Below are 22,345 nucleotides of genomic sequence, written 5' to 3'. Positions count from 1 at the left end.
TTTTTTAATGGTTAGTTTGGTTCTTTGCATTTTCGAAGAGCAATATCAGGGATATTGTCCGAAAGACATCACCCTCTTTTCTTGGCGATAATCACATCTTAAATTCTATCTCGGCCTCAAGTCACAAAGCATTCTAAGCTTCCAGTATATTTCGTCCATCAGGAGGTGTACCCATTTTATATAAGATTCATTTGCAAGAGACGACCTGGTAAACGAGGTTATGAGCTCCTAGGGCCAAATTAAAGGCTTATACCTTGGCGCTCTCTTTGCAAAGCCATCTTGGGGACAGAGGTCAGCTCTATGCTTGTGACACGACTTACCGTTGGTATAGTAGTTAATGCCGTGATGCCACTCAGATATCGCGGATTCGCGTCTCCACCAGGGCGATGAAAACTCACTGACTGCATCATGGTCAGTTACTGCTGCAAGTCTGAAGAAAAGTGTGGGGGGCTAACATTCTCACGTCGGGCAAACCATTATGGAGGACAGGTGTCCTACGCAACAAGAGTTTGGTGCCTGATAGATGACAAATCAGCTGCTGACTGTGAAGTAAGTCCATCATTGAGACATCTGTAGCGAGCACACCTGTGAGGTTATTTAAAGGTGTCTCACTGCTAAGGGTTTCGGTTGAAAAGTGGATGCTTTACCCACAAATAGATGGAAACACTTTTATGTGGTAGGGTATTTATAGTCCGAGATTAACCGTTTTTGCCGGAACGCACCAACCACTATACCAGCGGACCAACTGGTCCTTTGGGTGATTGTTCCTGAATTCTTTTGTAAGGAGGAGACTGAGCAATAGGAGTCAAGAGACTGAGCAATAGGAGTGAGCAATAGGAGTCAAGACTAAACAAAGGAACTACATAAACAGAAACAATAAAAGGAACTTGACGCAGTGGACTCACATTGACCCAGAAGGCAGTAAAGACTCCAGCCAACAGACTTCTCGAGACTTGTGATGACTTTCGACCACCCGTAGGTTTTTCCCGCCGCGGGGCGGCAGCTCGGATCACCAGGGTCTGTGCTGTTAATTAAGGTAAATCGAAATTAAAACATTCGGTTTTTCGTGCATTTAAATTCAATTCATAAGATGAAAGAAAATGGCACATAAAAACCACAGGAGATTTCCGTGAGAAAAGGGACACTGTAACCAAAGAAAAAAACAGACATTTTTAGTTTAGTTTAGTATTAGAAAAAACCAAAATCTAAAGGAAAATTTCTTTCAATATTTTTGTGGCATGGAAATGTTAATTCCTTTAAAAACATGGTAACCTGAATGGAAATATTTGAAAATTACTTTCGGTCCGGCAAAGTTGTAGTACACTTGAAATAAACAACTCCGTTCCACTCAGGTCAACATTATATTTTAAGAAATATACTTCATTAAAGCAAGCACATTTTTCTTTATATTCTCCAAATAATAATAATAATAATAATAATAATAATAATAATAATAATAATAATAATAATAATTAATTAATTAATAAATTAAAAATTAATAATAATAATAATAATAATAATAATAATAATAATAAGAGTGGAGCAGTGGCAGAGTAGTTTAGCTCATCAATGGCATTGATTCCTTGCGAAAGGATCATTACCACAATTTCTTCAGTACCTATTCCCGATGGGGTAGGGTCCAGCTATGGGTTAAGTAGCAAAACTCAGCAACGATGGGAAGGAATGAAAGATTAAACGACAACGACGTAAATGGAATCTCTGGCAACAGGAGAGCTTCGTCCGGCAGCCAGGTATACAGCCTAATTGAAGGGGAGAACGATCAGGTACTTGGAGGTAGTCATCCACAGCGACAGTAAATCAGCGACCAGAGACTGGAGCTATAGAGACCAACCAGAAGAAGAAATGGACAATATGAAGACACTACATCAGAAATAACCCGACGGAAAGAGAACACAGAAGAAGGTTGGTCAACATCTGGAATGAGAACAACTGGAAAGAGAAACAACATCCAGCAACGAAGGACAAGAAGACGAGCTAAGAGACGATACAACAGAATACGCCAGGAATGATAAGTTACGCAACAACAGCACACGAAGAAACCAGATACAGAAAGAACAAACATCCCCTCCATATCACAGAAACAAATAGCCTGGCAAATGCAGGAGCAAGACTATAATTATAGAAGCAGAACTCATGGGGATACAAAAACCAACATCACTAACGCAACCAACCCAACAGAAACCATGACAGCGACCGCCTTCGAAAGGGCACCTGGAAAACCATGGAGATGAGGGCTGATTGAGTAAACTGAACGAGATGGTAGAAAAGAGGCTAAGAAGCAAGAAAACAAGGGGGAACTGAACTAAAAATACAAAATACAGGAGAAGGGACTAAACAACACAATATAAGATATAAAACAGAGGCTTAAAGCCAAATCACATAAGATCCAATGCTACATGAACAAGAATAAAGGATACCAACAGAACAAACTCTTCGAACCAATCAGAAAAGACTATACAGCCAACTAAGAGGGAAAGACAACCACTAGGAAATTCTGAAGCTGAACCAAGTAAGAGACACTGGGAAAACTTATGGAGCAATCCTGTATGATACAACAAGCTTGTAACATGGCTCCAGAAAGTCAAGGCAGAAAAAATGGGGAGAATAATACAAAGATCACGACAATCACACTCAGACACCAACTAAAGAAAATATCAACTGGAAAGCCCTTGGTCCCGATAAAGTACATAGATACTGGCTATAATAATAATAATAATAATAATAATAGATACCCTAATCCAGACTGTAAGGATTGTATCTGGGGACATCAGGATGGAGTTTGCAATAGAAAAATGTGCCTCAGTCAACATACAGAAGGGCAAAGTAACAAGGACTGAAGGGATAAAGCTACCAGATGGGAACAACATCAAACACATAGATGAGACGGGATACAAATACCTGGGAATAATGGAAGGAGGGGATATAAAACATCAAGAGATGAAGGACACGATTAGGAAAGAATATATGCAGAGACTCAGGGCGATACTAAAGTCAAAACTCAACGCCGGAAATATGATAAAAGCCATAAACACATGGGCAGGGCCAGTAATCAGACACAGCTCAGGAATAGTGGAATGGACGAAAGGCAGAACTTCATAGCATAGACCAGAAAACCAGGAAACATATGACAATACACAAAGCACTACACCCAAGAGTGAATACGGACAGACTATACATAACACGAAAGGAAGGAGGGAGGGGACTACTAAGTATAGAGAACTGCGTCGAGAACAGAGCACTGGGGCAATATATGAAGACCAGTGAAGACGAGTGGCTCAAGAGTGCATGGGAAGAAGGACTGATAAAAGTAGACGAAGACCCAGAAATATACAGAGACAGGAGAAAGACAAGCAGAACAGAGGAATGGCATAACAAACCAATGCATGAGACAGACTAAAGAACTAGCCAGCGATGACACGTGGCAATGGCTACTGAGGGGAGAGCTCAAGAAGGAAACTGAAGGAATGATAACAGCGGCACAAGATCAAGCCCTAAGAACCAGATATGTCCCAAGAACGATAGATGGAAATAACATCTCTCCCATATGTAGGAAGTGCAATACGAAAAATGAAACCATAAACCACATAGCAAGCGAATGTCCGGCACTTGATCAGAACCAGTACAAAAAGAGGCATGATTCAGTGGCAAAAGCCCTCCACTGGAGCCTGTGCAAGAAACACCAGCTACCTTGCAGTAATAAGTGGTACGAGCACCAACCTGAAGGAGTGATAGAAAACGATCAGGCAAAGATTCCTCCCTGGGGACTATGGTATCAGAAACAGAATAGGATGATACGCGCAAATAGACCAGACGTGACGTTGATTGACAAAATCAAGAAGAAAGTATCACTCATTGATGTCGCAATACCATGGGACACCAGAGAATTGAAGACGAAAGAGAAAGAAAAATGGATAAGTATCAAGATCTGAAAATACAAATAAGAAGGATATGGGATATGCATGTGGAAATTGTACCCATAATCATGGGAACACTAGGCACGATCCCAAGATCCCTGAAAAGGAATCTGGAAAAGCTAGAGGCTGAAGTAGCTCCAGGACTCATGCAGAAATGTGTGATCCTAGAAACGGCGCACATAGTAAGAAAAGTGATGGACTTCTAAGGAGGCAGGATGCAACCCGGAACCCCACGCTATAAATACCACCCAGTCGAATTAGAGGACTGTGATAGAGCAAAAAAATAAAATAAATAAAATAAAATAAAATAATAATAATAATAATAATAATAATAATAATAATAATAATAATAATAATAATAATAATAATAATAATAATGTACACTTGAAATAAACAGCTCAGTTGCGTTCAAGTCAACATTACTTTTTAAGAAATCATTCCTCGTTATGTCAATCGTTATATTCTCCAAATAATATAATAATAATAATAATAATAATAATAATAATAATAATAATAATAATAATAATAATTACCCGTCAGATGCAGAAAACTGGACTAGGTGCAGAACGAAGAAAATAAGAGAGGCCGCCACTGATGACGCAAAAATCAGAAGCCATATCTAAAGAAACGAGAGAAATTTCAGAGTAACATCGTTCATTATGGACAATCATACGTACTAACATTCATTGATACTAATTACTGATAACCTGGAATTGATCTTTTAAGAGTGGCTATAAGGACATTATTGAAGCTCTTAAAGATACGAATGAGAACTGTAGGATTATGCTGTTGATAGGTCTTTCTCCTCTGGATCGAGGACGGGATATGCTGTATATCAGAATCCACAATTATATTCATTGGCGATTTATGCTGATTTTATAAAAACGTTTTTTTTTTAGACTGAAGATGAACCAGGAGAAGGTTCGAAAGTTCTTGTAACGTTTTTATAAAATTATCACATTTCACCACTGAATATTATTGCGGGCCTGGTATACAATGTTATTGATTTCATAAGAGCATTCATCATACAAATGGATTTTAATGATTGCCCAGAATACTTTCTTTCATTCTGCTGGTCACAAAACCTTCGAGAATCTAAGATCTCAGTGCGTCACATATAGATAGTAACAGGTTCACCCAAATCTTCAACTGATCTTCTCCAGAAGACTCAAAAGAAAGGTCCGCGTACTTCTTTCCCAAATAATATTATTTACGTTGAAATAATTTCAAAGGCAAAAGAGCATTCCAGTGTGAATGAAAAGCTATTTCCTCCATTCATAAAACGGGCATAGGTTAGTTCATAGTAAACGTGATGGTATTTACACTGATGTCTTTAAAGTAAAAAAAAGGAATATCTCCAAACAAATAAAAAAAAGAATTCAATGACGAAAGCAAGAGAGGCAAGGGTTTATTTTCAATCATCTAAAAGAGTTTGTTCTGAAATATATAAAAAAGGAAACGTATAGTTTTTACAGAGGAACTAGAAAAAATACAAGACCTAATTTCTTAGTAAAAAGAAAATAATTGCTTCCTCCCAGACGTAAATAATTATTTAACATCCATTCGCATTATGACCAACTTCTTATCGCTAGCAAACTTGAAAGCAGGCATACGTCTGAGAACTGAAAACATGCAAAACAGCAAAATGTCTGTTTGTAATAAACGTGTTTTGAAAGGCCCTCAAATAATTATTATGAAAATCACTATTCAGAAGGTGAACCGTTACTCGTATGGAACAGCCCCACAGGAGCCATTGACTTGAAATTCAAGCTTCCAAAGAATATGGTGTTCATTAGAAAGGAGAAACGGAAGGTATTAGGAAATGCAGAAGGAAGAGATCACTGTTCAAAAAAGAAAATATTAATAAACAAATTAATAAGTAAATTGGAAAAAATTATAAGTAAATTATTAAAATACAAGGAGAATTGTATTAGGGTAGTAATGAGTTGCATCTTCGCTTGAACTTCTGAAGATCGAATTGCACGACATCCTCAGAGAGATTGCAGTGCATCTGATGTCTAGGCCTGTCCCTTACGACGCTTGTGATTGGCTGCTGATAAGCCAACCACAGGGCTGGAACTCTCAGTCTCTCGAGAGAGTTCACATAGGCAGGATGTATAGTCCACCTCTCCTGAGGGATACTTTTGGAAGACGTATCAGGAGTGGTGGAGCATCAGATCCTACCCATGCGAACTCTCGAGAGAGACTGAGTTACCAGCCCTGTGATTGGCTTACCAACAGCCAATCAGAAGCGTTGTCAGGGACAGTCCTATATCAGATGCTGGTTATGTGAATCTACTATAGCTGCAGAAACTTCAGCAGGTGAAGAATTCTCACTTGCAGAGGTGCCCATTTGCAGCATGCAATGTTGCTCACAAAGTACACTTACGAGTCCTGTAAAGGGCTTGACGAAACCAAATATGTCGGGCTCTAACTCGGGGCGTTTGTAGATCACGGCTGACTCGTCGACGAACAGAGGCACAGTGAAGTCTACCAGTTGTCGTCTTTCGTATGTATCCGCAAACACTGACGTCATGGCAGCTTCCTGAAGTTAGAAAAAAAATTATACTGATTAATTTCAGCTGTGATAATAGGAAAAGGAGAAAAAAACGTGATGAAAATGTATTAACGAAGTGTTAAAATAAACTGTGGTAGTAACAACTAAAATGAAAATGGTAAATAGAGGATGACAAATCAGTGAACTGCAGGCAATATTATAGATAAGGGAAGAACTGAGTATACATACATATATAATATATATATATATATATATATATATATATATATATATATATATATATATATATATATGTGTGTGTGTGTGTGTGTGTGTGTGTGTGTGTGTGTGTGTGTGTGTGATATGTGTGTGTGTGTGTAGTATATTATATTACACACACACACATGTTATATATATATATATTATATATATATATATATATATATATATATATATATATCTGTTTAATATCGAAGATTAGTTACAGTCAGTTTATACTTAATCTAACTGATGATTAGTCATTGAGTCGCTTTACATCAAAAGTTAATTATAGATTCGGTTTGGATTGAATATAACTAGAGATTACTTATTGATTTGGCTTCCAATAAAATTAACCGAAAGCCTATTCTGAGTCAATTCTATTGAGTTATAACTTACCCCTCTCCTGACCATAGTAAGAGCGCCGTCCCAGAATCCATTCCCGCTATTCCCGTAGGAACCGAGCGGGGCGGGAATGGCCTCGTAACTGAAACACAGGTGAAATTTAAAAATTAAAATTGGATCATTTTTACTTATGTTCTTTCTTCCGTTACTTCTTTCATCCACTGCAGTTATATTGGGATAAACAATTGTTCCAAGAAGCTACTCTGAATGTAAGTTAATTAAATTCAAACTATAAATCGCAAATTATGCTAATTAGAAAATTTCTAAAATGGTGCAAATTACAAAATTTCTAATATAGGTCATTTATCATAAAAAAAATTGTTTTAAAATGAATTTTCTAAGCACAAAATCCTTGGAATCACATGTGTTTAGCTTATGAATACGTACATCTTTAAGCCTACCAAAATACCTGTTTTGCACGAAGTTCAGCGGATCAAGGAACGTAATCTGGCTTAAGAGCTGATCTAAAATGCAAAGCCTTAAAGTGTGCACAGAAAGAGAAAAGAGAAATGGCGAAGGAAGGTTAAATAAACAGGCCTCACAAGGGAAGGAAGCAGTGAGAGGGTAAGAGAGAGGAATTAGAATTCCGAAGTGTGAAGGCGGAAGGAAAAGATATTATTACGAAATGATGGCTGAATCAAATACGCGGTAATTAACCTTAAGATACTGGATTCATAAATGAAGCTTTCTTTTTTTAAGATTTTGTTTTGATTATAACTGCTAAGTGTTTGTTGTTGCTGTTGTTGTTTTCGCTGTTAGGCCGGGGAGACATGCTGCTTGATTAGTCAGTATAAGATGAGCAAAATAACATCTTTCTAATTTTCGTTTTATCAGTATTATTACTGAAGACTAGAAGAGCCCTTGGTATTACCTTTTTGGCGAATATGAATGATAATTGTTCTAATGAATGAAATGAAATGGAATTATTAAGGCAGTATCTAGAACAAAAAACAAAACAAAACACTAGGCGTTTTACCACATATCACTAATTGGACGACAAAAAAAAAGTGCTCCTGAAGAACTGGAACAATTGATCTCCAGAAAAGTCAAACAAATTGCTACTTGTAGACAGGCAAGTCTAAACCCTCACTACTGACAATCATTTCCTCGAAAGGCAGTCAAAAAGATCAGGCATCAAAGAATCCGTTTCTCCTAGCAAGGTCACGCCCAGAAAATTCCAATTGACCATTAATCCTTCAACTACTGTGCAGAAAACGTGCGCTCTAGTTATAAAGGAAGGACTCAGATTCCAGAACAGATTAAAAGCGATCACTGGATCCTCGTATCTCACCAAAATCCGAGCTTCTTGGCGAAGATGTCAAATATGTCCTTCATTATTCCCTGCGGGAGAGTCTTCGATGTTATCAACGTGTTGGTGATTGGCTGGTACTGGAGAAACAAGTAACTGAATAAGTAGAGGACAATTTAGTGTCCAGCCATTGTACAGAGCTTTATTTATTTCTCAGAACTCTGCAGAGCTGCACTATTCTTACTGTCACACTTGAAAACCTTTATAATTCTGTAAGATTAGTTGTGGTAAATTAGATTAACGACCTCATTTCATATAATTCAATTAAAAAGCATACACTCTCACCAGTGTTCTTGACAAAGACCAATTAGTATTCATAATGAGTAATGTTTCCTTTTGACAATAGCTTCAAACCTGGCCATTTATTATCCTGAAATGAAGATTCTTTCTATCTAGATTTAAGTTATTTCCATCTCTCTCTCTCTCTCTCTCTCTCTCTCTCTCTCTCTCTCTCTCTCTCTCTCTCTCTCTCTCTCTCTCTCTCTCAAGGAATAAAACTAATGTAGCAGGTTTGGCAAAGACTCACAAACAAACGTCAACTTCTATAACTGTTGCTTTAGAAGACAAAGAAAATCACAAGACTCCAGATCAGAGCTTCAGCCACTGTCATAATAAACTGCAATATATGCTACCAAATATTCCAAGTCCTGAAAACCTATTCCACTTAAAAAATTAGTCATAACGTAGAATATTCCATGTGAATGATTTGCAAAAAATAAGCTAGGAATTAAGACTTACTGGAGCAAATACGAACTTGAGACACCCATCTTTGTTGAGCGTAATGTTAGGAAACATTGCAGACGACACTGAGGGAGACATGTCTGTGAGTACCTTCCCTGAGTGGAGACTTGAGAGAGACTGTGGGTTGTGGTGGCCCAATACACCTTGACTACCTGTGAGCTCGAGGAAACAGTTGGGGGATTATTACACTGGATTTTTACTAGCCTGATCGACCGACCAATCGGGAACTGCGCGGGATATGACCGACCAATCAGACTGCGAGTTGCAAGTGACGTAGATGTCATCTTTTGTTGCACAATGAACGCCTCAGCTTGATGGAAATTGTCAATAGAAGGTTATGAAGCCTTTTGCTATGACAGGCTTCACCGTGGACGTTGGTTTATACGTATGACATTTCCAGAAAGTTCGTAATCAAATACCAAAACTAATTTATGTATAATTGTCTTAGACAGAATTGTTGGCGTGTGTTTTATATAGTATATTTTAAGAAATTATCTCACTAGCCCCAAATTTTCGTATGTGATCTTTCAGCTAATGTTTCAGCTCCCTTCATAGCACATCATAAGCAGCTTTTGGATATAGTAACTAGAGAAATAAGAAGGTTCTCAGATATACGGAATTAACAGGATCTTCAGAAATGGTTTGTGTCTGGATAGATAACTATTAGGTAGTCCCATTTTTTTCCCACTGCAGTTTTGTTTCATATCCTCTATATGCTTTTGGTATTTCTTTCACCCTCTCATCAAAAGTTCTTCTTATTCACCTCCTTCAGTTTCAATTTTGTCATTGCAGTATTTCTTCCTTTTTCTTCTCCACCTATCCAAAGTTATCCTATTAGCAGTCTCTCGCTTATTATTATCATTATGACATTGTCTGAAAATTCAGGATTACTGTATGAAAATCTTTAAAGGATTATCCAATTTGCAAAAAGGATATTTCATGTACACTATTTCCAATACAAATCCCAATGGGACCGGTAACTCTAAGGTGCTGGTAGAATATCCTATTGAAGGATCTGAGGTTAAGGAAGTAAAGGAAACATGAGCTGAAAGTGAGTTCCAAAGCTTAACAGTAGGGTCGGGATAAACAGCAAGAAGGATTGTTCAGTTTCACATGCAAATAATATTCATTATTATTATTATTATTATTATTATTATTATTATTATTATTATTATTATTATATATGCTCAAAATCCTCTGCAACTTCAAAGCTGGATGACCATTGTTTCTTAATGAACATCACTTTTGTCATCATCATAATTATTATTATTATTATATTATTTATTTACTTTTTTTTTTTTTTTTTTTTTTTGTTTTTTTTTTTTTTTTTTTTTTTTTGCTCTATCACAGTCCTCCAATTCGACTGGGTAGTATTTATAGTGTGGGGTTCCGGGTTGCATCCGCTCTCCTTAGGAGTCCATCACTTTTCTTACTATGTGCGCCGTTTCTAGGATCACACTCTTCTGCATGAGTCCTGGAGCTACTTCAGCCTCTAGTTTTTCTAGATTCCTTTTCAGGGATCTTGGGATCGTGCCAGTGTTCCTATGATTATGGGTACAATTTCCACGTGCATATCCCATATCCTTCTTATTTCTATTTTCAGGTCTTGATACTTATCCATTTTTTCCCTTTCTTTCTCTTCAACTCTGGTGTCCCATGGTATTGAGACATCAATGAGTGAAATTTTCTTATTATTATTATTATTATTATTATTATTATTATTATTATTGTTGTTGTTGTTGTTGTTGTTGTTGTTGTTATTGTTGTGTATTGAAGATTTGCTGTATCAGCTGTAGTAATTTTATAGAGGTTCTCTATTTTTTCTATTGATGGTCTTCTCATTGTTGCTTAAACTGGTGAGCAACGCACTGAAGGTTACTGATTTTGAGATGCGTTGCTTACCAGTTTAAGCAACAGAGAGAAAACCATAATTAGAAAAATAGAGAAGGGCATCTATAAAAATTAATGCAGCTGATGGAGTAATAATCTTTAATAAAACATGTTTAAAAAAGGGTTTACTTCCAGCATATTGTTATTAATTATTATTATTATTATTATTATTATTATTATTATTATTATTATTATTATTATTATTATTATTATTATCAATTCACGATAACACAGCAGCATAACACCTGAAAAGCATGTTGCCTTTATAATCTAGGCCTCTCCAGGGAGAAGTGAGTAACAGAAAGCGATCGATATTAAACTTATCTATCCCTTTTTTTTTTTTTTTTTTCTTGAGAACTTCGAGCTTCAACACTGCCAGCGACGTTCATCATTGAAGACACTCATTGATTATGCAGACGATATCTGTCAGTCACTGACAGCTGGAGAGTGGAAAATTCAATCCTGAGTGATGGTCTGACTTCGTCTCCTGGAAGTTTTTGACAAGACTCGGTTTGAATAAGTGATCGCTGCTTCAAGTTTTGCTCTGAAGGTGCGATTGTATCTTTCTTCGCGTCGGATGGGCGTCAATTGTGACTGAAGGAGAAAGAGAGAGAGAGAGAGGAGAGAGAGAGAGAGAGAGAGAGAGAGAGAGAGAGAGGGGGGGAGGGAGGTCGCGAAGACAGTTCTGTGTTAAGGAATATTGATATTTTCAGTGGACAAGAGGAAGATCTCTCTCTCTCTCTCTCTCTCTCTCTCTCTCTCTCTCTCTCTCTCTCTCTCTCTCTCTCTCATTCTATTTCAGATGGTTCGATAACTCACGTCGAAGTTTTTGTATCTTTAAAACCAATGAAGAGTTTTTTTTTATTTAAGGCGAAAAATAGTAAAAGAAAGAATAGAAAATACGAAAGAGAATAGAATATCAAGCACGAGAAATATATCGAACATGAAAGATTATTATGCCACAAGAAGAAATTAACAAAAATCGTTAAAATATTCACCGATCTTTGCTTAACAAGTAGGAATCTTAACTGAATTAGATATAAAGTCTGATATGCTTAGAATCAAAACTACTGAGACTATAGGGCTGCAATTTGGTTTGTTCGATGATTGAAGGGTGGATGATCAACGTACCAATTTGCAGCCCTGTAGCCTAGGTAGTTTTTAAGATCTGAGGGCGGACAGAAAAAGTGCGGACGGACGGACGGACACAGCCATCGCAATAGTTTTCTTTTACAGAAAACTAAAAAGTCTGGTATGGTCCCCTGGATGCTGTCAGCTAACAGATTCTTCATCCGGGTCCTCATCCAAAATTCTTTTAACAAGAGGAAGATTCTCTCTCTCTCTCTCTCTCTCTCTCTCTCTCTCTCTCTCTCTCTCTCTCTCTCTCTCTCATTTTATTTCAGATGGTTCGATAACTCACGTCGAAGTTTTTGTATCTTTAAAACCAATGAAGAGTTTTTTTTTTTTTATTTAAGACGAAAAATAGTATTTTCAATGTTGTTGCAACTTCCAATAATGCTCACTGATAACTCCCAATTTTTTTAATGCTACGTCAGCTTCTGATATACTTACTGACAGCCTTAATTTCCATCGCATATTACCTACTGCTAACTATATTTTTAAAGGTTGTTTTAACACCAAAGAGTACTGCCTCTTGTCTTAAAAATTTATGCCAGTATTTCAACACATAAATTACCACTGCTAACCCATTTTTTTTTATTGAGGCATTGGAGATTACTTACTACTGACTTAGAATTTTCCCGTTATTTCTACATTAGATAATACTCGCCTTATTGCCCAAGTCCCGCTTGAAGATATCCAGTTCTTTGACGAAAGGAAGGTAAACTTTTTGTTTCTTAGCTCTGACCAAGAAGCTGAAAATCTCATAATTCTTATCAAAGGATTTCTGTGAACACTATTCGCCATCAGGTGCTACCTAGTAATTCACCTGTCTTTCGGTATGCCTGTCCGCCTTCCTGTTGACTAAGGTTGAAGTTTTTAATTTGATAGTATTTTCTGAAATGTGCCAAAGTCCATAATTAAGGGAGACCGAAGCCCTAAGGACAGCCCTACCATGGCTACCCCTCGACCCTTCCGTTGTCTAACTGACAAGGCATTTAGAATCAATAAATGATAGCAGAGAGATAATATTAATATAAATACCTAATTTCGAACAGCTATTCTTTAACCCAAAAAGCGTTGCGGTTTTTGTTTTTCGTGTAGTACATTATCCTGAATTAATCAGCTTAATCCCTAGTAGATGTCTCTGTTTTTCATGCTCTTCATCCGCCTGTTTCTGCCTTGAATAGCTCATTTTATTTATTTATTTATTCATTTGTTCATTTATTTTCCACCGGACGGAGGGGGCGGGGTGGGGTGGGTTGGGGGGGTTAGATGTTTTACGGACGAATACCATTTCATCAGGATTAATAGAGTCCTACTTCATCATGACTCCAACCTTCCTTATTTTTCCAACTCGGACCGACACAGAGTTAGGTTGACTTACCTCAACCACATGACCCCCCCCCCCCCCACCCCCCCATATTAACAACAACAAAACCCCACCCCCACCGCACCCCAAGGTTATTGTAAGCACTAAGCAGGCATAACTTACAGGATTTTATTCTAGAAGTCGGCTTTTATCCTTAAAGTATCACAGAATACTTTGCAATTCGAACCATTTCCTTTAGTTTTCTGTAAAAAGAAAACTCTTGAGATGGCTTCGTCTGCCCGTCCATACTTTTTCTCTCCGCCCTCAGATCTTACAAACTACCGAGGCTAGAGGGCTGCAAAATTGGTATGTTGGTCTTCCACCCTCCAATCATCAAACATACCAAATTGTAGCCCTATGGCCTCAATAGTTTTTATCTTATTTAAGGTTAAAACTTAGCCATAATCGTGCGTCTGGCAACTATATAGGACAGGCCACCACCGGGCTATTTTTTAGTTTCATGGGCTGCATCTCACACAGCATTAAACCGCGACCACAGAAAGATAGAGTTATCTTCGGTGGCTTTCATTATACGCTGTACAGAAAACTTCGACGCATCTTTACTTGTTTATTATAACACACACACACATATATATTATATATATATATATATATATTATATATCTATATATATATGTATATATATATATATATATATATATATATATATATATATATATATATAATAATATATATATTAACAACGGGAGCATCGCCCCGCTATTTTCATATTTGGTAAGCGTTTAGCCATTGCGGAAGGCGAACTGGTAACACTTTGTCCCTCCTCTCTCTCTCTCTCTCTCAGACACAGGTAACAGCCCTCTCTCTCTCTCTCTCTCTCTCTCTCTCACACACACACACACAACCTCCACTCCTTTATCTAAGGTCACCAAATCAGAGACGGAGCTACAAAAATATACGTTTATTCAAAGTAAAGTACTAATTGAATTATTCAGGTTCTTACAGGATAATAATGGAATGGTAACTCACAGATCAATTAACTCAGATACACCCCCCCCCCCCCGCCCCCGGTATTTTAATAGTCTTAATCGGTAATAGTCAAACACCAATTATCTCCTCTCCAAAATACAGTCCCTTCACTAGGACACTCAGTCCCCTCACTAGGACACTTAGCCCCCTCACTAGGACACTTAGTCCCCTCACCAGATCCACCCATTGCAGCTTGGAATGTCAACACTGAAACAAATATAACTTTCGCAGAGCTATCCCAGCATCTTGCCTTTTCTCCCGTAGCTGTCTCCCTAGTTCTTGGCTAAACCATGCCATTAAGAACGGACATAGTTCGTACACTTACACATGAATTCACATTCTTCAGTAACTGGTCGCAGCCAGTTTTCAAAGGCCCCTTGAACAAGCCCTCATGGCACTGATATGCTTAGGTAAGGAACTTTAACATCATACCACCCAAAAAAGAGTTATCAGGATTCTTAGGTTGTCGCCCGGACTCTGTCTCCATGAGAAGTTAAATATGATGAGTCTCCAATTTATAAGAAATGTCACAACGATACATATTATCAGTATTTATTTATTACACACACACACACACACACACACACACACATATATAGATATATATTATTATATATATATATATATATATATCTATATATATATATAGATATATATATAGATATATCTATATAGATATTAGATATATATATATAATCTATACATATATATAAAATATCTATATCATTTAGAAATCCATGATATCTCCTGAAAATATTTGACTATTCTATTTATTCTTTTAAGGGGGAAAATCCTTCTTTTCAAATAATTCTGTTTATATATATATATATATATATATATATATATATATATATATATACAAATAAAGGTTTTTTGCCACGAAGGAAAAAATGAAAAAACGAGTAGCCGAGTACTTTTCGGGTCGGGTCCGAATAACTTGATCACGAAGTAACTATATAAAAACGTGATGCTATGTATAAATAGGTTTTTTTTGCCACGAAGGAAAAAAAAATGAAAAAAACGAGTTAGCCGAGTACTGTCGGGTCCGAATAGGACCGAAAGGTACTCGGCAAACTTCGTTTTTTCATTTTTTTCCTTCGTGGCAAAAAAACCTTTATTTATACATAGCATCACGTTTTATATGGTACTTCGTGATCAAGTTATTCATATATATATATATATATATATATATATATATATATATATATATATATATATTATATATGTATGTATGTATGTATATTCCCAAACTGTAGAGCTTCAGCTATTCTATGTAAAATCACTTTTGTTAAAAAGAATTTTTACTTATCTTGGAATAGGTTACTGTTTCTTGCCTCCATCATGCTATAAGATCTAAGGACCTCTATTACACGGCATTGTTTTTACAAGCATGATATTCTTTTCTAGGATTTCAAAGTACATTCGCTTCTCCCCAAGCCAAGATCAGCGAGTGCCTATGTATTTTCAAAAATGATTCCTACAAGTTAGTGCCATTTATTTTTGGTCGTTTTCTATAAGAGTTGAAAATTACAAGGTTTTCTGTTACGCTGGTGGCGTTATGGATAGACTCCGCTAAACGAAAACTAGGGTTCATGGTTCATTTGTTGATTAAGGTTATAAACTGGTGTTACAAAGTGACAACAACAAGAGTCAAACGAAGAAAGAAAAAATAAGGTTAACTGTATCTTCTCCCTCATATTTCAACGCTCGCGACTTCTTAAGGTAGACAATTTCTCTTCCATTCACTCCACGCAAATATAGGGTAAACGACCAAATAGACACTATTTCACTCGAAATGACCAGTTTTTTTCACTCAATAATTAATAACAACAACACAATTAAATCTTTAAGCATACCATTCAAAAGATTAATTTTCAATCCTTAAAGCTGTAATTGTATTGTTGTTTCACCAATTGAATATCGAGTGAAAAGAAGTGGTCATATCGAGTGAAATGGTGTCCATTTGGTCGTTTACCCTATTCGAACTAAGATTGCTAATTAGTTAACAAAGAAGGTAAAAAGAAAATTTAAGTCGAAAATTAAATTTTTTTATATGCACCTCCATTATCACTTGTTTCGGTTCGATAATGACAGTGATAGTAATAATATGAACTGCCCAGATGATAGTACGTAATCCTAAATTCCACATAACAATAATAATAATAATAATAATAATAATAATAATAATAATAATAATAATAATAATAATAATAATAATAATAATAAGTTAGGAGAGACTCATCTCTTGACTGCAAGAAAATTCTCGACGTCATTGTATGCCATCCAGCAGCACTACACTAACCAGCTCTATTTAGTGCCCACTCGTGTGTCGTAGGCGTTATTTTTTTTAATGATGATAAAAATAATTTGATGTCCTTTTTAGTTTTCCCTCAGAACACCTTTCTCAAATACGCTTTCGATGTTATTCTTTTATTTTTCTGATTCACTCACTCGCTCAGTCTTACAGCTAACTGAAAGAAAATAAAACAAAATTGCCAATGAAACTCATGATATCGTTACCAAACTATATGCCATTAAAAGCTATAATTATATTATTGCCTATAGGTCGTAACTGACTCTTAGATGTAAATATGATTATAACAGTAGGCCAGTAGGACAGAAGATAAACGCATCTATTAAACAGCAAGTCTGGTATTTGTATTTTCGGGCGAGGGAGGTTCCCCATTGGTTGGCACTACAACCTTTCAGATGGCACCGGAAGTGACGGCTTGAAATTGGATGCCATTTTGATTTTCCTTTTTCGCTCCCTAATTATGAAGGTAATGGCAAAACTCTCTCTCTCTCTCTCTCTCTCTCTCTCTCTCTCTCTCTCTCTCTCTCTCTCTCTCTGTTTGACTGTGTGTTTATAGGTTCGTGCTTTCTGTGCTGACGAGCTTCTTTGTTGTAATAATAATAATAATGATAATAATAAAAAAAATTATAATTATTATTATTATTTAGAATGACGATGATAGTCATTGTTATTATTGTTCTGGTCAGCAATTCGGTGGCCACTTCAATAACACTGCTCTTTTTAAACTAATATCCCCTTGCTGAATAATATCCCCGGCAAAAAAACTAACCAACCAAACCCTCTAAAACTCAAAAAATATATAATAATAATAATAATAATAATAATAATAATAATAATAATAATAATAATAATAATAATAATAATAATTAACCATCTGGTGTTCATGACGACATCAAGCTGTATGGTAAGAGCATCAAGGAAATAGATACCCTAATCCAGACTGTAAGGATTGTATCTGGAGAGATCGGGATGGAGTTTGGAATAGAAAAATGTGCCTTAGTCAACATACAGAAGGGCAAAGTAACAAGGACTGAAGGGATAAAGCTACCAGATGGGAGCAACATCAAACACTTAGATAAGACGGGATACAAATACCTGGGAATAATGGAAGGAGGGGATATAAAACATCAAGAGATGAAGGACACGATAAGGAAAGAATATATGCAGAGACTCAAGGCGATACTGAAGTCAAAAATCAACGCCGGAAATATGATGATAGACATAGACACATGGACAATACATGAGACAGTCTAAAGAACTAGCCAGCGATGACACGTGGCAGTGGCTACTGAGGGGAGAGCTCAAGAAGGAAACTGAAGGAATGATAACAGCGGCACAAGATCAGGCCCTAAGAACCAGATATGTCCAAAGAACGATAGAGGGAAATAACATCTCTCCCATATGTAGGAAGTGCAATACGAAAAATGAAACCATAAACCACATAGTAAGCGAATGCCCAGTACTTGCACAGATCCAGTACAAAAAGAGGCATGATTCAGTGGCAAAAGCCCTCCACTGGAGCCTGTGCAAGAAACATCAGCTACCTTGCAGTAATAAGTGGTACGAGCACCAACCTGAGGGAGTGATAGAAAACGATCAGGCAAAGATCCTCTGGGACTATGGTATCAGAACGGATAGGGTGATACGTGCAAATAGACCAGACGTGACGTTGATTGACAAAATCAAGAAGAAAGTATCACTCATTGATGTCGCAATACCATGGGACACCAGAGTTGAAGAGAAAGAAAGGGAAAAAATGGATAAGTATCAAGACCTGAAAATAGAAATAAGAAGGATATGGGATATGCATGTGGTAATCGTACCCATAATCATAGGAACACTAGGCAAGATCCCAGGATCCCTGAAAAGGAATCTGTAAAAGCAAGAGGCTGAAATAGCTCCAGGACTCGTGCAGAAGAGAGTGCTCCTAGAAACAGCGTACATAATAAGTGATGGACTCCTAAGAAGGCAGGATGCAACCAGGAACCCCATACTATAAATACCACCCAGTCGAATTAGAGGACTGTGATAGACAAAAAAAAAAAAAAAATAAATAAATAAAGAAATAAATCAATCAATCAATCAATCAATCAATAAATAAATAAAAAATAAAAATAATAATAGATAAAACAACTTCTATCCATAACCACAAGAAAAAAATAACGGAATAAAAAACTTTTTTTTTTTTGTAACCAGAAAAACGGAGGGCTACTGAATAGGGCGTAAGTTAAGTAGCTCTTGGTCTCTCCCGGCACGTATTCCAGGACTCCAGCCATGCACGAGATCCACTCGTAAAAACGCTGTATTATATTCAGTCAGCGGCTCTTAGGTGAAATGGGTCAAGATGCCACTCGTTTAATATAAGGTTAAATGTTATTCATTCTACGTTGTTTTTGTGTGCTGTGTTTGTTTGTGCCATGTTATCTATCTCTCTCTCTCTCTCTCTCTCTCTCTCTCTCTCTCTCTCTCTCTCTCTCTCTCTCAAAAGCCATGTGTAAATCATAACTCAAAGCTTACCATTTACCTCTCTCTCCTCTCTCTCTCTCTCTGTCAAAAGCCATGTGTAAATTATAACTCAAAGCTAACCATTTACCTCTAAATATTCTCTCTCTCTCTCTCTCTCTCTCTCTCTAAAGTTTTTTAAATATGTAATCTATACATCATGATTTGAGTATATCTTGGATACATTTCATAATGCATTCTATCATACTATTTTGATATATTCAAATGAAATGTTTTTCATCTGAAGTGCGTCAGAGCATTAAGAAATACATTACTTATCCCTATATATCATTAGATTTTTTGGCTGTCAGACATTGCTCGATTTTTCTTTACTTCAACATTTTTCATCTTTAATCCGCAATGAATTTGTAAGCGGATCTGCTATAATTGATGGACTGATACAACGAGTAAATAGATAGATTGTGTCTTAAGTAATCTTCTTATCGCTTCTAAATACCCATAATCTACCACTAAGATTGAACGCCTGGTTTGTTTGGAAATCCATGGGAGCGGTTACTAGGCGATCTCTCTCTCTCTCTCTCTCTCTCTCTCTCTCTCTCTCTCTCTCTCTCTCTCTCTCTCGACGAGGTAATCGCCCACCCCCGGAAAATTGCCATCAGTCTGCCGGTAATTCTGAAGGAAAATCCATGAAAAAAAAAAAAAAAAACAGCTTTAACCTTTCCGAGAAACTGATCCTAATCATCACGTAATCTTCATAGGCATTTTGGATTATTATATTAGAAAAAACTATTCTGAGACTCATCTTTATTTCATATTTTCTTCTCTTAATATTTCTACATTTTCCCTCATTATTTTATAGTTTCTTCTCATAATGGTTCTACATTTTCCTTCTTTATTTTAGTTTCTTCTCTTAACCCAGGCAGTACCATTGACTCCCTGAGGAGTCCGTTTTAAAATATTCTTTATAAATTACCTACACGATTATTTTAACTTTAAATTGCTTTAAGATACAGATATCGACAGAAACTACTTGTCTATGAAGCAAAATGATGATTTTCTAAAATTTCATGACTTTTCTTAGGACTTGAATTTGCAGCGATTTTGCGTATTTCACCTTACACACTATTTCATTTTTAGAAAATAGTAAATGTCACCTTACACATTCATTACCCTCTAAATTAAAAATAACACATATTTCCCTTCAAAAAAACATATGTGTTACAACTGTTTTCTTAAAAGCTGATTTTATTCAAATTATTTTGTTCTAGTGACTCCCGATGGAGTCAATGGAACTTAGGGGTATAGATATATACAATATATTGTTGATTATTGACTTAAAGAAATAAAAGCATCAATAATAACAACATACTCTGAATTTCAGTGGGGGAAATTATAATTTCACCTTTGCTCTACTGTACATAGATTGGGTGCGCACACACACACACACACACACCAAAACACTCGTGCGCGCACACACATACAAAACAAACACATTTATATACATATACTAATACATAACATGCACACATAATTTAGATTGGGTGCACACACGCACGCACGCGCGTGAGTGCACACACACACACACACACACACACACTTACATACACACACTTTCATACGCACCCATACACACATACATCTTGCACATAATACAAAACAAACACATGCATATATGTACATGAACTAATACATAACACACGCACATATAGAACATGATATGTACACATACGCACACACTCCCCTACCCAATCCTCTCACTGTAGACCGAGTTATGCGCAGGTTTGAACATGCATGACTTACTCGTGAAGTAGCCTGCAGTATAATCAAATGAACCTGATGAAACATGTTGAAGTGGTGACACTGGTGACCCTGTGCAAAGCACACTTGACATTAGTCTATCCTTGACAGTGAGCTGAGGTGGGCCCAAAGTTTTTCTATTCCAAGAAATGATGAATTTTATAGGACTCTTGTTCTTATCAGAATATAATATCACATCAAGTGAGAAGGATTATTGGAGCAAGGCACAAGATCTTGAATGCCCTATCTTTGCTGCAACTATGAGCAGAAATAGGTTTCAGGAAATCAAGAAGTTTCTTCATTGTGCTGATAATGCAAACCTTGGTAATGAGAAAATGGCTAAAGTGAAACCTTTATATAATCTTTTGAATGAAAACATTAGGTAAATTGGAATTCTTCATGAAATTCTGAGTATTGACGAATCTATGATGCCTTATTATGGACGTCATTCCTGCAAGCAATTCATCAGACAAAAGCCAATAAGATTTGGATTCAAATCATGGATCATGGCCAGTTCAACTGGGATGCCCTATTATGTAAAGATCTATGAAGATAAATCAGAAAATCAGTTGTCCAAGGAACCTTTAGGAAGTAGAGTAATCCGGGAATGCATTTCTGCTTGCACTGAACCTAATAAGCACAGGTTTTATTTTGACAATTTTTTTACTTCATATGACATAGTCATAGATCTGAAAGAAAAGGAAATAAATGCCACTAGTACAATGCGATCAAACCGAACAAAGCACTGTCCATTGCCTACTGCAAAAGATATGAAAAAGAAGTCAAGAAGATCCTATGACTATCGACCAGAAAGAAATGTTGAAATCGTTACGTGGAATGATAATGCTGTTGTTACTCTTTGCGATAACTGTGAAGGTCTAAATCCCATTGGCATGGCAAAACGGTGGCAAAAAGGTGTAGGAAGAGTGAACATTGAACAACCTTTCATAGTAAAAGCATATAATAAAGGCATTGTTCAGGTCCTTGTCAAAAGAAAAAGCCTGAAAGGATGCATTCAAAAGCGCTAAGGCCTGGCCCAAAAGGACGCAAAGCTCTCCCACCAAGGGAAGGGAAGTAAGGACAGACGACACTAAACATCTTACTGAATCTCTACCAACTTCAAGAAGATGCATTGTGTGTAAAAAGAATGGGAAAATTCTGTGCACAAAATGTAAGGTCACCCTTCCTCTGAAGTCATGCTGGCAAATATTTCACGAAAAATAGAATTTTGCTCTATGCATACCCTTTTCTGCTG

The 22,345-nt window shown here is 36.6% G+C and overlaps 1 protein-coding gene across 1 annotated transcript in view; it reads right to left on the bottom strand.

Moving 5' to 3' along the window:
- The window catches only part of LOC135227092 (glutamate receptor ionotropic, kainate 2-like), a 40,574-nt gene that overhangs the window by 6,747 nt on the left and 11,482 nt on the right, over positions 1-22,345 (bottom strand). Inside the window, exons 2-5 of the mRNA XM_064266985.1 lie at positions 7,090-7,177; positions 6,325-6,480; positions 4,469-4,554; positions 906-1,024 (exon numbers count right to left, since the gene is read on the bottom strand). Coding sequence (XP_064123055.1) covers positions 906-1,024; positions 4,469-4,554; positions 6,325-6,480; positions 7,090-7,104 — 376 coding nt within the window. The 5' untranslated portion in view covers positions 7,105-7,177. The remainder of the gene's footprint in view (positions 1-905; positions 1,025-4,468; positions 4,555-6,324; positions 6,481-7,089; positions 7,178-22,345) is intronic.

The sequence above is a fragment of the Macrobrachium nipponense genome, chromosome 11 (assembly GCF_015104395.2).
Source record: "Macrobrachium nipponense isolate FS-2020 chromosome 11, ASM1510439v2, whole genome shotgun sequence".
Classification (NCBI taxonomy): Eukaryota; Metazoa; Arthropoda; class Malacostraca; order Decapoda; family Palaemonidae; genus Macrobrachium; species Macrobrachium nipponense.
The sequence above is the reverse complement of the archived record's forward strand: the minus strand, read 5'-3'. Positions and strand labels throughout refer to the sequence as shown.